The sequence below is a fragment of the Myotis lucifugus genome, unplaced genomic scaffold (genome assembly GCF_000147115.1).
Source record: "Myotis lucifugus unplaced genomic scaffold, Myoluc2.0 scaffold_408, whole genome shotgun sequence".
Lineage (NCBI taxonomy): Eukaryota > Metazoa > Chordata > Mammalia > Chiroptera > Vespertilionidae > Myotis > Myotis lucifugus.
In genome coordinates this window covers 504,713-517,990 of record NW_005871456.1, presented here as the reverse complement: position 1 = coordinate 517,990, position 13,278 = coordinate 504,713, and the positions used below count along the sequence as shown (strand labels likewise).

Sequence of the window (13,278 nt, the reverse complement as noted above, 5' to 3'; positions counted from 1 at the left end):
AGTAGCCTACACTAGGGCTATTGTCCTGATCCTGAGTAACATGTATGAACTGGGGAGAAGGGCAGGGGGCCAAGTGAGTGCAGAGGGGTAGGATTGCATTACTTGAGTTTTTATTTGTTTTATTAAATATTAAATAGATATACAAATAAAATAAGTGATTAAGGTATAAGAAGTAATAAAAAATGTCATCTAACTTAAAATACTAGTATAGAACTTTGACATCCCTGATGTAGCCCTACCCATGCTACCCTACTTTCTCTCTTTTCTCCTAGAGTTAAACATTATTCTCACTTCCCTTTGAGTTTTATTGCTTTTCTTTATAGTTTTACCATAAATGTTTCTATCCTTTTCTTTATAGTTTTACCACAAATGTTTCTATCCTTAGTCTATACACACACACACACACACACACACACACACACACACACACATACATACACATACATATCCACACACACACTAGAGGCCCAGTACACAACATTCATGCACTGGGGGGGTGTCCCTCAGCCCGGCCTGCGCCCTCTCACAATTCGGGACTCCTTGGAGGATGTCCGACTGCCAGCTTAGGCCCGCTCCCTGCGCTAAGCGGGGCTCCCACCACCGCTGCTGCGCTTGCCAACCATGAGCCTGGCTTCTGGCTGAGTGGTGCTCCCCCTGTGGGAGCACACTGACCACTAGGGGGCAGCTCCTGCGTTGAGCGTCTGCCCCCTGGTGGTTAGTGCACATCATAGAAACCAGTCGTTCCACCGTTTGGTAGATTTGCATATTAGCCTCTTATTATATAGGAGGATATATATATCCTCTTCTACCTAACAATTCCACTTTTGAGAACTCTTAAAGTAATCAGGCAAATATACAAAGATTAACATGACTATAGTTCTTAAGGTTAAAAAATTAGAGTTTAATTATTGGTTATATAAGTAACTAGAGGCCCAGTGCACAAAATTCGTGCACACAGCGGAGGTCCCTCAGCCTGGCCTGCACCCTCTCGCAGTTTGGGAGCCCTCAGAGGATGTCCAACTGACGGCTTAAACCAGCAGTCGGACATCCTTAGCGCTGCTGCGGAGGCGGGGGAGGCTCTTGCCACCACCATTGTGCTCGCCAGCCGTGAGCCCAGCTCAGGGCTTCTGGCTGAGCAGCACTCCCCCTGTGGGAGCGCACTGACCACCAGGGAGCAGCTCCTGCGTTGAGCATCTGCCCCCTGATGGTCAGTGCGCGTCATAGCAACCAGTCGTTCCACCATTCCATCGATTTGCATATTAGCCTTTTATTATATACTAGAGGCCTGGTGCACAAAAATTTGTGCACTCGGGAGGGAGGAGGGGGTCCCTTAGCCTGGCCTGTGCCCTCTCGCAGTCTGGGACCCCTCAGGGGATGACCACCTGCTGGCTTAGGCCCGCTCCCCGGGGGATTGGGCTAAGATGGCAATCAGACATCCCTCTGGCAGCCCGGCAGCCCTCGGGGGGTGTCCACTTGCCAGCGGGGAGCAGGCCTAAACTGCAGTCAGACATCCTTAGCGCTGCTGAGGAGGCAGGAGAGGCTCCCACCACCACCGCTGTACTGGCAGCCATCCTCCTGGCTTGTGGCTGAATAGAGCTCCTCCCATGTGAGAGCGCCCTGACCACCAGAGGGCAGCTCCTGCATTGAGCGTCTGCTCCCTGGTGGTCAGTGTGTGTCATAGTGACCAGTCATTTCCAGTCCTTCTGCTGTTAGGGTCAGTTTGTATATTACCCTTTTACTATATAGGATAGAGGCCTGGTGCACGGGTGAGGGCCGGCTGGTTTGCCCTGAAGGGTGTCCCGGATCAGGGTGGGGGTCCCGCTTGGGTGCCTGGCCAGCCTGGATGAGGGGATGATGGCTGTTTGCAACTGGTCACACCCCCGTCAGGGTGAGGGTCCCCACTGGGGTGCCTGGCCAGTCTGGTTGAGGGGCTGAGGGCCGTTTTCAGGCTGGCGGGCGACTGAAGCTCCCAACCTCTCCTTTTTTTCTTTTTTTTTCTTTTTTATTCTGGGATTTATTTACCTTCTATGGCTGTCACTGGAACTGAGAGCCGTCTTTAGCTCTGAGGCTCGGCTCCAGCTCTGAGACCTCGGCTGCTGAAAGCCAGGTATCTGGGTTTGTTTGGCTTATATAATTGAAACACTGTTGCAACTCCAGCTCTGAGGCCCGGCTGGCTGAAAGCAGGTTTCTGGGGTTTGTTTAGCTTCTATAATTGCAACATTGTTTCTTAGAGTGCAGCTCAGAGGCCGGCAGCGGCAGGCGGGGAACCTTGGCTTCCTCCATCACTGGAGCAAGCAAGCCTCCTGTTCGCTTCAGCTGCCTGGCTGCCGGCCGCCATCTTGGTTCGCAGTTAATTTGCATATCTCCCTGATTAGCCAATGGGAAGTGTGTTGGAGGTATGGTTAATTATCATGTTTGTCTATTATTAGATAGGATGTTCTACATTTGCCTTTTCACTCAACATTATGTTCCAGAGAGATAGCTCAGTTGATACACAAGGCTGTAGTTAATTCATTTTTCTGCTTTAGAACATTTCAGTATAAATCTGTGCGTTAATTTTTTTAACCCGTTCTACCATTGATAAAGATTGGATTGTTTCCTCTTCCAGTATTACTAATAGGGCTCCTATAGACATACCTGTACCAGCCTTTCCTGGCTTTTCTTTATTTCATTCAGTGCACTTTAAACCCTTGTTAGCTGTCACTGCCATACCCACTGTGAGGAGTGCCTGAGAGATCTTCCCAACGACCTTCCCTCTGACTGCTTTCCCCTTCCTGCCCTCTAAGTAATTAAGTTTAACAGCATGGGGAGTTGCTATGATTACAGTTTTCCACTCTTCGTTGTAGATCGAGAAGCTACTCTAGAAGTCGGAGCAGAGGATGGTACAGCAGAGGCCGCACAAGAAGCCGGAGCAGTTCCTCCCGCAGTTACAAAAGTCATAGGTGAGCGGGAACCCGCCCTCCTGTATGGTCTCCATCCCGTCTGCTTCTCAAGGCCTGTCATTGCTGAAGGCCAGTCCAGCTTTTTCCTCATCTAGTTCTTTCTTTAAAAGGGCAGTCAGATTCTTACTGGCCGTTCTCAGGCTGGGATCTTCCCAGAATGAGGAAAGGGAAGCAGTAGAAATATTTTAAAGAGGCCCTGTGACCTCTACCTTCTCCTCCTCCCGACTCACAGTACATCTTCCTTAACCACATCTGCAGTCACCTCTTGAGTTGGGTGAGAGATTGGGATAGGAGGAGTTTTAAAGGGGGAACCAGAAGGAGAAAGGAGGCCTCTCGGGTATTTCCCACGGCTGCAGCTTCATTTTACGTATAAGTGTCCTCCCTGGGCAGATCTTCCTCCCCCACCCAGATAGAGCCTCCCCACTGACTTTCTTTTTTTTTATTGAATTTATTGAGGTGACAGTGGTTAATAAAATTATGCAAGTTACAAGTATACAGTTCTTCAGTGCATCATCTGTGTGCTGTATTGTGTGTTTACCACCCCAGGTCAAAGTGACTTTCTTTAGGTGCAGAAGAGCAGAAACTTAATCTTTCTTATGAAACCCAACATGCTTTTTAAAACATCCAACATGCTTTTGAGATAAAGACAGAATCAGTATAGCTGCTGGATTTTCTTCTTGATGGGCAAATAAGTGTCTAGAGTTTTGATGTAGCTTGTCCTGACCCCTAAGATGACAGTCCCTCCTGTGATTACTACTAGGACGTCCAGCAGGAGCAGGTCCAGGAGCACCTCATATGATCCCCACAGCCGGTCCAGGTATGCACGGGGACTGGGCAGCCACCTGCGGGGCAGAATTGAGAGGCCTTGTTTTATAAAACCCTTAATTCCCTTTAAAATGTGTTGCATTTTATTGAGAAACTTAAACACACATATTTGTCTCATGAAATCATACCTTTTCTAAATGAAATGAGGTCTCTTTGACAGTTTTTTTCTGTTGGCCCATTGTACTCTAGTGTCAAAAGGGACAATTGATGTCAAATTGTAATGGCAGGTGTTTATTGAATATAATTGCCTGATACCCACCAGATTCAATCCAACTAACTCAGTGTTAATTTTGTGATATTTTTCAATGCAGAAAAGAATTAACATTTTTCTGTTTAATATGGTAAGTCTGATTTGGGGAATTTGTTAAATGTTTTCAGTACTTGTTATGCACATGTGCCTCACACCATCAAATAGTGCCCATGTTCTAAGAAAACAGCCTGAAGCTCCTAAAAATAAGTGGGAATATGAGTGCTTGAGTAGGAAACCTTAGTGCTTGTTGTTGCTGTTAAAGCAGGTCCTACACTTACGATAGCTACTACAGCAGGAGTCGCAGTCGCAGCCGCAGCCAGAGGAGCGACAGTTACCACCGAGGCAGAAGCTACAACAGGCGGTCCAGGTGGGTCCCTCCCCAGAACACTACACGTCCCTGTGGGCACTGGGTGTGCGAGGCGGTAGACTTAGGAGAGAAAGCATAATCTTCTTAGGACAGAAATCCTTTTCCTCCTCTTGAATTTCAGCAACCCACAGGCAGCTACTAAATGTGGCCTTTGTATTAAGAGTTGCCAGGGAATGTTTGTTAGTTATTGTTAATGTTGACTCTCAAATGGATTTTTAAATATTCACGTCTTCCTTAGACAAACATTTCTCTTGGAAGGAGTAAAGAGAGAAGTCCACCCAAAGCATGGCCCACTTTTTAAAATGGGGCTTGTTGCTAGAAACAGCAAAGCCAGTTTGTCAATTTTTAAAAATAAATGTATAATAAAATGTCACAATTATTTGCTTTAACAGCAGAATTGAGGTTTGTATCTTGTCATTTATTTGGGGGAAAATGTGTTTCTTATATATTATATTTATAAATATTATGTTTTATGTAACATTTTGCCTAACGCTGCAAGTTGTTACGGTGACTTTTTGTAATATCCCTTTCCTGGGGACTTTCGGTCATACCCTTCCCCCACCCACTGCAGGGACAATCGGTGATCCTTGTAGAATATCATGCTATGTGTAATCTGGACACTTCCTTGTTTGAAACTCTTCAAGGGCTCCATCCACACTGCCCTCCGGCACACGTCCAGGTCCTAGCATTGCACCTCAGGCCTCTCCACCCACACCTTCAGCCCAGGCTTTTCTGTCTCCCCCTTTAATGTGCTGGAAACCTTTGCTTCTTCCTAGAGACCCCCACGCCACTATCTCCCGTCCTACCTCTTGAAATGGCCAATCCCCACTTAGCCTGCAGGTCTCCACTGCAGCCTACTGCCCCTGGGAAGTCCTCCCTGACTGCTGACCTGAGATAAGCCACCCCCACCCCTGTGTATGTCATTTGTCTTGCCACTCTTCTGTACTATCCTTGAGCCCCGGGAACGGTACTTGGTCTACTTTTGTGTGTGTGTGTTCCTGGTATCTAGCAAAGTGACTGGCTCCCAGTGAATATCTTTCAAACTAACTGGATGGTGACCATGTCCTCTTGACGCACGATCATAATGCTCCTGTCCATGCCCCAACCCTCACCCCTCACTGGGCACCATTTTGCTTTCCATACCCCTCACTTCCTCAGTCTGATGAAATATTGATGATCATTTGGGTAGCATGGAAAATTACTCTGCTCATTTGCATGAGTGGATTTCAAGGAATTTTCCAAGATGTAATGTTTCTTTATTTTATCTTAACCTTGATATTACTGTCTGTCATTTAAAACATTTTATCTTAACCTTGATATTACTATCTGTCATTTAAAACATCTCTGAAAAGTCCAGTGTCACCACATCAGCACCTTCAATCCACTCTTGTAAATAAGAAGCTACATCCCTAGTAGCCAGTTTTGCTCAGTCGTTAGAGCATTGGCCCACAGACTGAAGGGTCAAGGGTTCAACTTCAGCCAAGGGCACGTATCTCAGTTGCAGGCTCCATCCCTGGCTCTAGTCAGGGTACATGCAGGAGGCAACCAATCGATGTGTCTCTCTCACATCATGTTTCTGTCTCTCCCCCTCCCTTCCACTCTCTCTAAAAATCAATGGAAAATATCCTCAGGTGAGGAATTCAGCGGATTGACAGCTAAAGGTGTTTGTGTGTTTGTTTTGTTATACAGGAGCTGTAGATCCTATGGCTCTGACAGTGAAAGTGACCGAAGTTACTCTCATCACCGGAGTCCCAGTGAAAGCAGCAGATATAGTTGAAAATGTCCCCTTTTTGATATGAATTATATCTTATTTGTAAATATCTGGTAACTTAAAAGTTTAAGAAACTTAATGGCAGTCTGTTGTTCTATTTCAATATTAGAACTGAATTTCAAAAATAGGCACTTCTTAATTGTTACTTGTTCATTTATTTGTGTGCAGAATTTAAAATACAGATATGTCTCCTAAAAATATTTTTATGCCACATTTTACGTACAGTAGCCAACTATGGAAGTGAATTTCATTTTCTTGAATCAAGAAACCATGAAATTTTAGTATAATTTGCAATATTATTTTAGATAGATGTTTTCTCTCCCATCTTCGGTGTTCCTTAGAATGTAGAGTTTTTTTGCCCATTGTTCAGGTTCAGTATTTGCTGCCAAGCACAGACCTGTGGAGAACTATTAAAGGTGGCCAAATGTTTATATACCAGTTACAGAGTCTAACACATATGTGCTCTTAAAATCAAGCCACCTAGATTGATACTGATGGTAGCCAGGAGCATGAGGTAGTGGCTTTGGGGCTCTTGATTCATTCCTTCTGTGTTGTCTCAGAGGATCAGGAAAGTGGTCATTACACAGCCCGCTATCTGTATTACTTCATGTTGGCAGGCGAGGCTGAGAATGAATCAGCCTTAACTATAGTACGTGCACCGGCTGAGCACCTCATGCTTCATGTGCTTTCTAATAAGCACTCTCAGAAGTTTAGACTGTGAAAACCATTCTACTCCACTTCACCCTTTGGTGCTTGGTACCTTTTGGTGCCTCTTTAGGCGTTGTTCTTCTATACTATACGTTACAATCTCTTAAGAGAGAAATTTAAAAAAAATTTTTTTTATTCACTGGCACCAAACACGGTTCCTTCTCAGCTATATTCACTGAATATTTGGAGGGGTCCTCTCAGGCCATGATGTGGGCTGGGGGTCTCCTGGGCCAGGCAGGATTGGCAAAAGGGGTTGTGTGGCCACTGTCTCCTTGGCTGACGTGTGTGCCTCTGGAAGGGTGGACTGAAGAATGGACTTCAAAAGTACCACCAACATCTACCTGCCTCCATCCCGCACATGTGCGGGGCTCCTAAGTCTTTCAAGTAAGAGACACAGCAGTAGTTGGACGGTTCTAAGTGGTTTTCCTGTTTCCGCTGTGGCCACGCTGACTCAGTGAAGCCTTGGTGACATGACTAAACCCAGGACAACAGACAGGGAAAGAGGTGTACGGACTGCACAAATTACACGTTCAGTTTGGGGTGGTTCCTCCAAAAATGACTTGACCTGTAAAAACCGGTGTGATTTTTTGTTTTATCTGGTTGGAGTTTTTCCACAAGTGTACTTAATCACCTTAGTGCCAGTTTAGTCCAGTTATGCAGAAGAAATGCATATGGGATGTCTGACGTAGAACTCGGTGCCATCCTGCCCCGGGCCTTGCCTGGTGTACTTGGGATGGGGGAAAGAGCCCTTCGTTGGAGGGATTGGACAACCCTTGAAGGGTGGAAGGATGATCTTGGATGTATTCAAACCATTACCCATAAAAGGTTCATTAACAGGGTTAAGGGGTCAGTAGTTTGCCAAGTTGATAGATAAGAGTACATTAGAAAACAGGACTTAAGTCAAATGTTCTTGCTAGTGAATACAAAACATTGTGTGATTCACATGAGGGGTTTTCAAAAGTTGCCTACAATGGAGAATATTGCTTTAATGATACTCAGTGGGGAAAATAACTGCATTTAGAACCCAAACAAAAACTGCCAAATCTAATTATGTTAAGAAAAGTTACCCTTGGGCAGTGTGTTGGTTTTCTATTGCTTTGTAAATAATTACCCCAAACTTGCAGCTTAAAACAATACCTGTTTGTTAGCTCCCAGTTCTGTAGCTCGCAATCTGGCGTGGTATGGCTGGGTTCTCTGCTCAGGGTGTCACAGGCTGAAACCAAGGGCCAGCAGGGCAGCATTCCCCTATGGAGGCTCTAGGGAAGCTGCTTCCGTGTTCATTCAGGGGGTTAGCAGTATTCCGTTTCTGTCGGGGCCTCTCGGCTCCTAAGGCTGGTCCAGTTCCTTCCCATGTGCTCCCCTCCATGTTCAAACCAGTGGTGGCCATCGAGCCCTCCTGCTTCAGATCTCTCCGCCTTCCTCCTCTGATTTAAGGTTCATGTGACTAGATCCAGCCTACCGAGCTAGTCTCCCTATTTTAAGGTCATAGAACATATCATCACAGGAGCGGTCCCCTATTCACACGGTCCTGGATTGGGCATGGATATGGGGGTGGAGGGGGCACTGGAGAATTCTGCCTACCACAGGCAGTAACTTCACCCACTGGGGCTGCGGGTGGAGTTTTATCCTGAAAAGGTGGGCCCTGGAAGCCTCATTTGTTTTCTCCATTGAAAAGAACAGCCCTCGGCTGCAGCCTTCAGCTTATGTGTTTACTGAATGAACTACAGAGACAGTTTTTCTTCCTAAGGGGATTATTCTGTATTTTAAGTTATTTTATAAATAAAATTGAATTATGTTGTGTATTGTGCTTAATAGAAAATGCATTGTTGGACTGTTTTTGTAATGTCCTGTTTACTGCAAATGAAACATGATATGGCTGGTATTGTTTAAAAACTAGAAAATAATTTTGTACATATCAGCAATGTGTAATTTGTATACACTTCGTTTAAATTCCCCAAGACTTGAAAGGGGGACCTTGTAGAAATTAAAATATATACTTAGTCTAAGGCGGAGTCTGTTTCATCTTTCTTTACGCCCCACACTTCAGCTAGTCTTTCTGAAGTGGAACAGGAAAGCTCGCGTCTTTGCTGACCCAGCTCCGAGGCGCCTTCATCTTGTAGCTGAGCATTAGTGATGGGGCAGGAGGCGCAGCCCGAGAGCTTCAGGCAGAGACGTCCCCTTCCCTGCTGACTCCGAGCTCCTCCAGGCTGTGCTGCTGTCACCCAGCTGTGACCTGCACGCAGATGTCTTTGCTGAGGAAGGAACGTGACCGTTCCATCTGCACGGTGCTGCTAACCCACCTATCCAGCCTCCACACCTCCCTCCTGTGGTTCACCAGCAGGCACATGGCACGCTCTCCTGGAGGAAACACGGGGTATTTATAGCAGCCACAGGGGGATTCGCAGGGCAAGTACAATTAACTTTTGCCTCCTCGGCACTCCAGAGTTTGTATTTGCTTAGTGAATACAACATAACCTCACAGTAAGGCTTGTAGAGATTCCATTTTCAAAATTCAGTAAAAGGAGGACCCCCAAGTCAGGCAGTTCCTGACAGTAGTCCAGCCTGGATGTGTTGCTTTAGAATGTAAAGAAAATGTGCAAGTCGCTGTGGAAAATTCCCAAGTGAGGCTCCTGCGGGGTCTCATTTGCTACTGAGCCTGGTGTCTTCATCCCCCTTCTGATAGTGACCACCTTCATCAGCTGGGCAGTCTTGGGGGAAATGTCAAGGGCTTTGGTCTTGACTATTCTGAATCAGCTGGGCTTTGAACAGGAGGTAAGATAATCCAAGGAAATGCCCCTCTCAGGCGACCATGAACAATGGCCAGACGTCACTGTGGAAGGGAAAGGAGGCTCCAGTCAGTGTGGAGTGAGAAGCCTGCGCGTTAGTCTCTGCAACCAGGTGAGGGGCCTGGGAGAGGGCATCTACTCTGCTGCTGCTGCTGCCTGTAGTGAAGGCAGAGCTGGAGTCCCCTGAGGAACTTGTGATGGAAGGAGCTGGGGAGGGAGTTCTTTGATGCTATATAGCAGTGGTTCTCAACCTTCCTAATGCCGCGACCCTTTAATACAGTTCCTCATGTTGTGGTGACCCCCAACCATAAAATTATTTTCGTTGCTACTTCATAACTGTAATTTTGCTACTGTTATGCAGGATGTATTTTCATTGTTACAAATTGAACATAATTAAAGCATAGTGATTAATCACAAAAACAATATGTAATTATATATGTTTTCCAATGGTCTTAGGTGACCTCTGTGAAAGGGTCGTTCGACCCCCAAAGGGGTCGTGACCCACAGGTTGAGAACCGCTGTAGAGGCTGCTGCGCAGGAGCCCGGTGCCCTGAGTGACAACCTGCTTGCCCCAGGACAGAGGAGGCAAGCAGCTGCACAAAGGGCAGGGGGCTGGGGTGGTCTGTTCTCAAAGGTTTCAGTAGAAAGAGGCAACGCTCCCTGGTCCCTGTCTCCGTGTGAATCAAATCCAATAGCTCCAGTGGGGTGGTGGGGTGGCAGGGAAATCCCAGCTGACCCAGGGCCCTGCAGGGTGGGGGTGCATAGATCTCTGGGTGTGGGATTGGAGAGGTGTGGCTTATGTTCTGCCTCCACTGAGTTTGGCATTAATAGGATACATCTGCTGGAGGGTGGGGACCTAATTCAAACCAGCAGGTTGCATTCCCTCAGCAGCACAGACGTCATGGCCTTGGCATTCCAGGCCTCCCTAGCTGCATCCAGGATCCTCTCCCACCCTGATGGGTCAAGGGACCCCAGGCCTCTCATTAATGATTGAGCCTGGCCCTCCACGTGAACCTGTGGACCTCCTACCCTCCTGGAGGCAAGCCCATGGGCCAGCTTCCCTGAACTACGTGGCTGTGTGCTTGGTTCTAAGCATTTAATCCTCACCAGTTCCAGGAGGGAGGAGGCCTTAATATCCCAGTTCTTCGGAGGGAGGAGCTGAATTGTAAAAGCCAAGCAATTGATCTAGTTACCCAACTTTAGGAAGAGGCAGAACTTGAACCCAGGCAGTCTGGCTCTGGGCCAGAACCCTTAAGGACTGTGCCACAGAGTGGTTGCTCAGAGGGGTCCTTTATATCTTCAAAATAAAAGCAAATTCAGCCAGAGGCATTGAGGCCAGTGAGACCTTTGCTTAGGGAATCTGGCCTGGTGGTAGATTTTAGTTGCAGGAGGCCCTGGATGACCTGGGACTGAAGTGCCAGCCCAAATAGCCACTCTGCTCTCCCTCCTCCCCATCTCAGCTACAGCACTTTCACAGCTCCACGGTACCAGGGAGGCTGAGCCTGCACACACACACGCGCGCGCGCACACACACACACACACCATCCTGGTCTTTCCAGGTTTAGTTAGATAGGGGTGAGTCTGGCTTCTCTGAGCCTAGGAGCTGCTTGTTTGGGTCTGTTCTTCCTCCCTAACATGAGAGAGAAGCTTGGGGCTGGATGCTAAGGGGAGTTGTGAAAAAACCCGTGAGCTGATCTCAAGAGGCAGGGGCACAGCTGCTGACCTCCCCAGCACCCAGCTTCAAGTGCCTCAGGCTCCTCAAGCTCTGCCCTCATCCCCACCAGCTCCTGGCTTCCCGCTGGGGCATGCCATCCTGGCCCAGGATCCCCTCCCCACTAACCCAGTCCCTCCGACCCTCTCCAGAAAGCCTGGCTTGACCAAGCCTGGAGTGAAGCTCCCATGGCATGGCCCTTGCCAAGGCGCAGAGGGCAACGCTGCTGTCTCCATCTGGCTGGGCGCTCCCACCAGACAAGAATTTGGACTCCATGGCATCAAAGGCCTGACTCCTGGCCCTTGCAGATGCTCCCTCTGCCTGGAGTGCCCTTCCCCTCCCTCTGCTCCAGCTGATGTGCACTCCCTCAGCATGCTGGCCTCGGCTCTGAGCAGCTCCACTGGAGCCCAGGCTAAGCTATTCAAACAGCCCCTTCCTTCCAGTTCTCTTGTGACCCAAGTGCCAACAGCCTCTCATAGAGCTCAGGCTCTGCCTGGGGCTCCCCCAGATAGGTTGGAGGCCAAAGAAGCAAGGGGAACTGCTAGGGTCTTCGTGGAGACCGACACCCCCCCCTTCACCCCCCTCCTCCTCCCACCTCTAGCCCCTCCTTTGGCTTGACTGCTGCAACATAGGCCAATCCCAAGGGGGCCAGCAGCCCTACCTTGGTCATGCTGGCTTGCCAAGCCATGACTGGGAAGTGGGCCCAGGAGTGTCCCTGAAGTCCTCTCTGCCAGGCTCCTCCCAGCCGTGGGGGAGGCCACCTTGCCTGGCCTCCTTTCCCGGCTCCTGATGCTGGGCCTGGCTGTCCTTATCTAACCAGAGACTACAGGATTCCTTGCTACCTCCCAGGATGGTGCCAGGATCCACTGAGTCAGATGAGAAGTGGGTGGGGATGGAGAGGCAGAGGCAGCCCTGCGGTGGTGGGCTGGTGTGGCATGTAAGCTGCTGTGGCCTGGCCTTCGCCCAAGACCTCTGGGAGCTAAGCCAGTTGTTATGTACCTACCAGGGCTACAGAAGTGCAAAATGTCTGCAGTGGCTGCCTCTGGAGGCGTGTCCCCATCCATGCCCCTTTCTCTCTTCCCATCTCTTTTTCCACCAGGGTCTCTCCCACCCCTCCATCCGGCTGTGTGCATTCCTCCCCTTTCTCTTGGCACTTTTTGGTCACCCCATCTTTGCCCCTGAGGTGCTTTCTCTCTGGCTTTGAGATGCCCTACTCAAGGACCTCCCCATTTTGGTCTTAGGGGAGGCCCATACAATCTTGAAGGACCAACCATCGGACCACAGGATGGTGTCTGCCTGGGATCTGGCCTCTGCTCCATTTTCCCCTGGCATCCAGAACCAAGTCACTCTGCACAGGCCCTAGAGTCCCTGCCCACCCATGAGTAAGATGGCATACTCGGGGATACTGCTGCAGCTGGGCATGGGATGGTGTGTAAGCACAGGTGCATGTGTGTGGGGAGGGGCAGGGGGATTGAGTGGGACTGTCAGGAGGGGGCATGGGAGGGTGACCAAATGTGGGCTGCAGTCAACTTGGGGTGCGGTGGGGGTGGTGCATCTGAATGATGACGTGGCCACATGAGAGACCCACAGAGGCCCCCTCTCCACAATGGCGGCCCTGCCAAGCCCAGAGCCCTGTGGTCCTCACTCTGCTGCCTGCTCGGCCTGGCAGCGTTCCTCTGTCGCTTCCTGCCAGCACAGCCAGCCCCCTGCCCCCACTGGTGTCCATGCCAGAGCAGCATTCCGCAGGCCTGGCTGCCTCTCCCCAGCAGAGACTGAGCGAGGAGGCCGCGGGGCTGGGGGCACCGTGGGCCTTGGGCCTCTGGACCCACTCCTTGTCTCTCCTCCTGGTCCGGGGCCAGTCACCTGAGAGGCTTGGATCGCTCCTTCAGCTGTGGTCCGGGTGGCTGTGATCTCCTGC

At 49.1% G+C, this 13,278-nt stretch overlaps 1 protein-coding gene and 1 long non-coding RNA gene across 8 annotated transcripts in view; one reads left to right on the top strand and one right to left on the bottom strand.

Moving 5' to 3' along the window:
- Positions 1-8,869, top strand: part of NKTR (natural killer cell triggering receptor) — a 37,901-nt gene extending 29,032 nt beyond the window's left edge. For 4 of the 7 annotated variants that reach the window (XM_014467637.2, XM_014467639.2, XM_023743690.1 and 1 more), the window contains 5 exons: positions 2,847-2,942; positions 3,703-3,759; positions 4,079-4,108; positions 4,280-4,384; positions 6,074-8,869. In XM_014467637.2, the coding sequence (XP_014323123.1) occupies positions 2,847-2,942; positions 3,703-3,759; positions 4,079-4,108; positions 4,280-4,384; positions 6,074-6,161 (376 nt within the window). In that variant the 3' untranslated portion in view covers positions 6,162-8,869. The remainder of the gene's footprint in view (positions 1-2,846; positions 2,943-3,702; positions 3,760-4,078; positions 4,109-4,279; positions 4,385-6,073) is intronic. The other 3 variants (XM_014467640.2, XM_006102301.2, XM_014467641.2) reach the window with 3 other exon arrangements.
- On the bottom strand, positions 8,773-13,278 carry LOC102443040. Its single transcript, XR_330587.3, has 2 exons — positions 13,224-13,278; positions 8,773-9,693 (listed from the first exon to the last, which is right to left on the bottom strand). It is a non-coding gene; the product is annotated as an uncharacterized LOC102443040 (long non-coding RNA).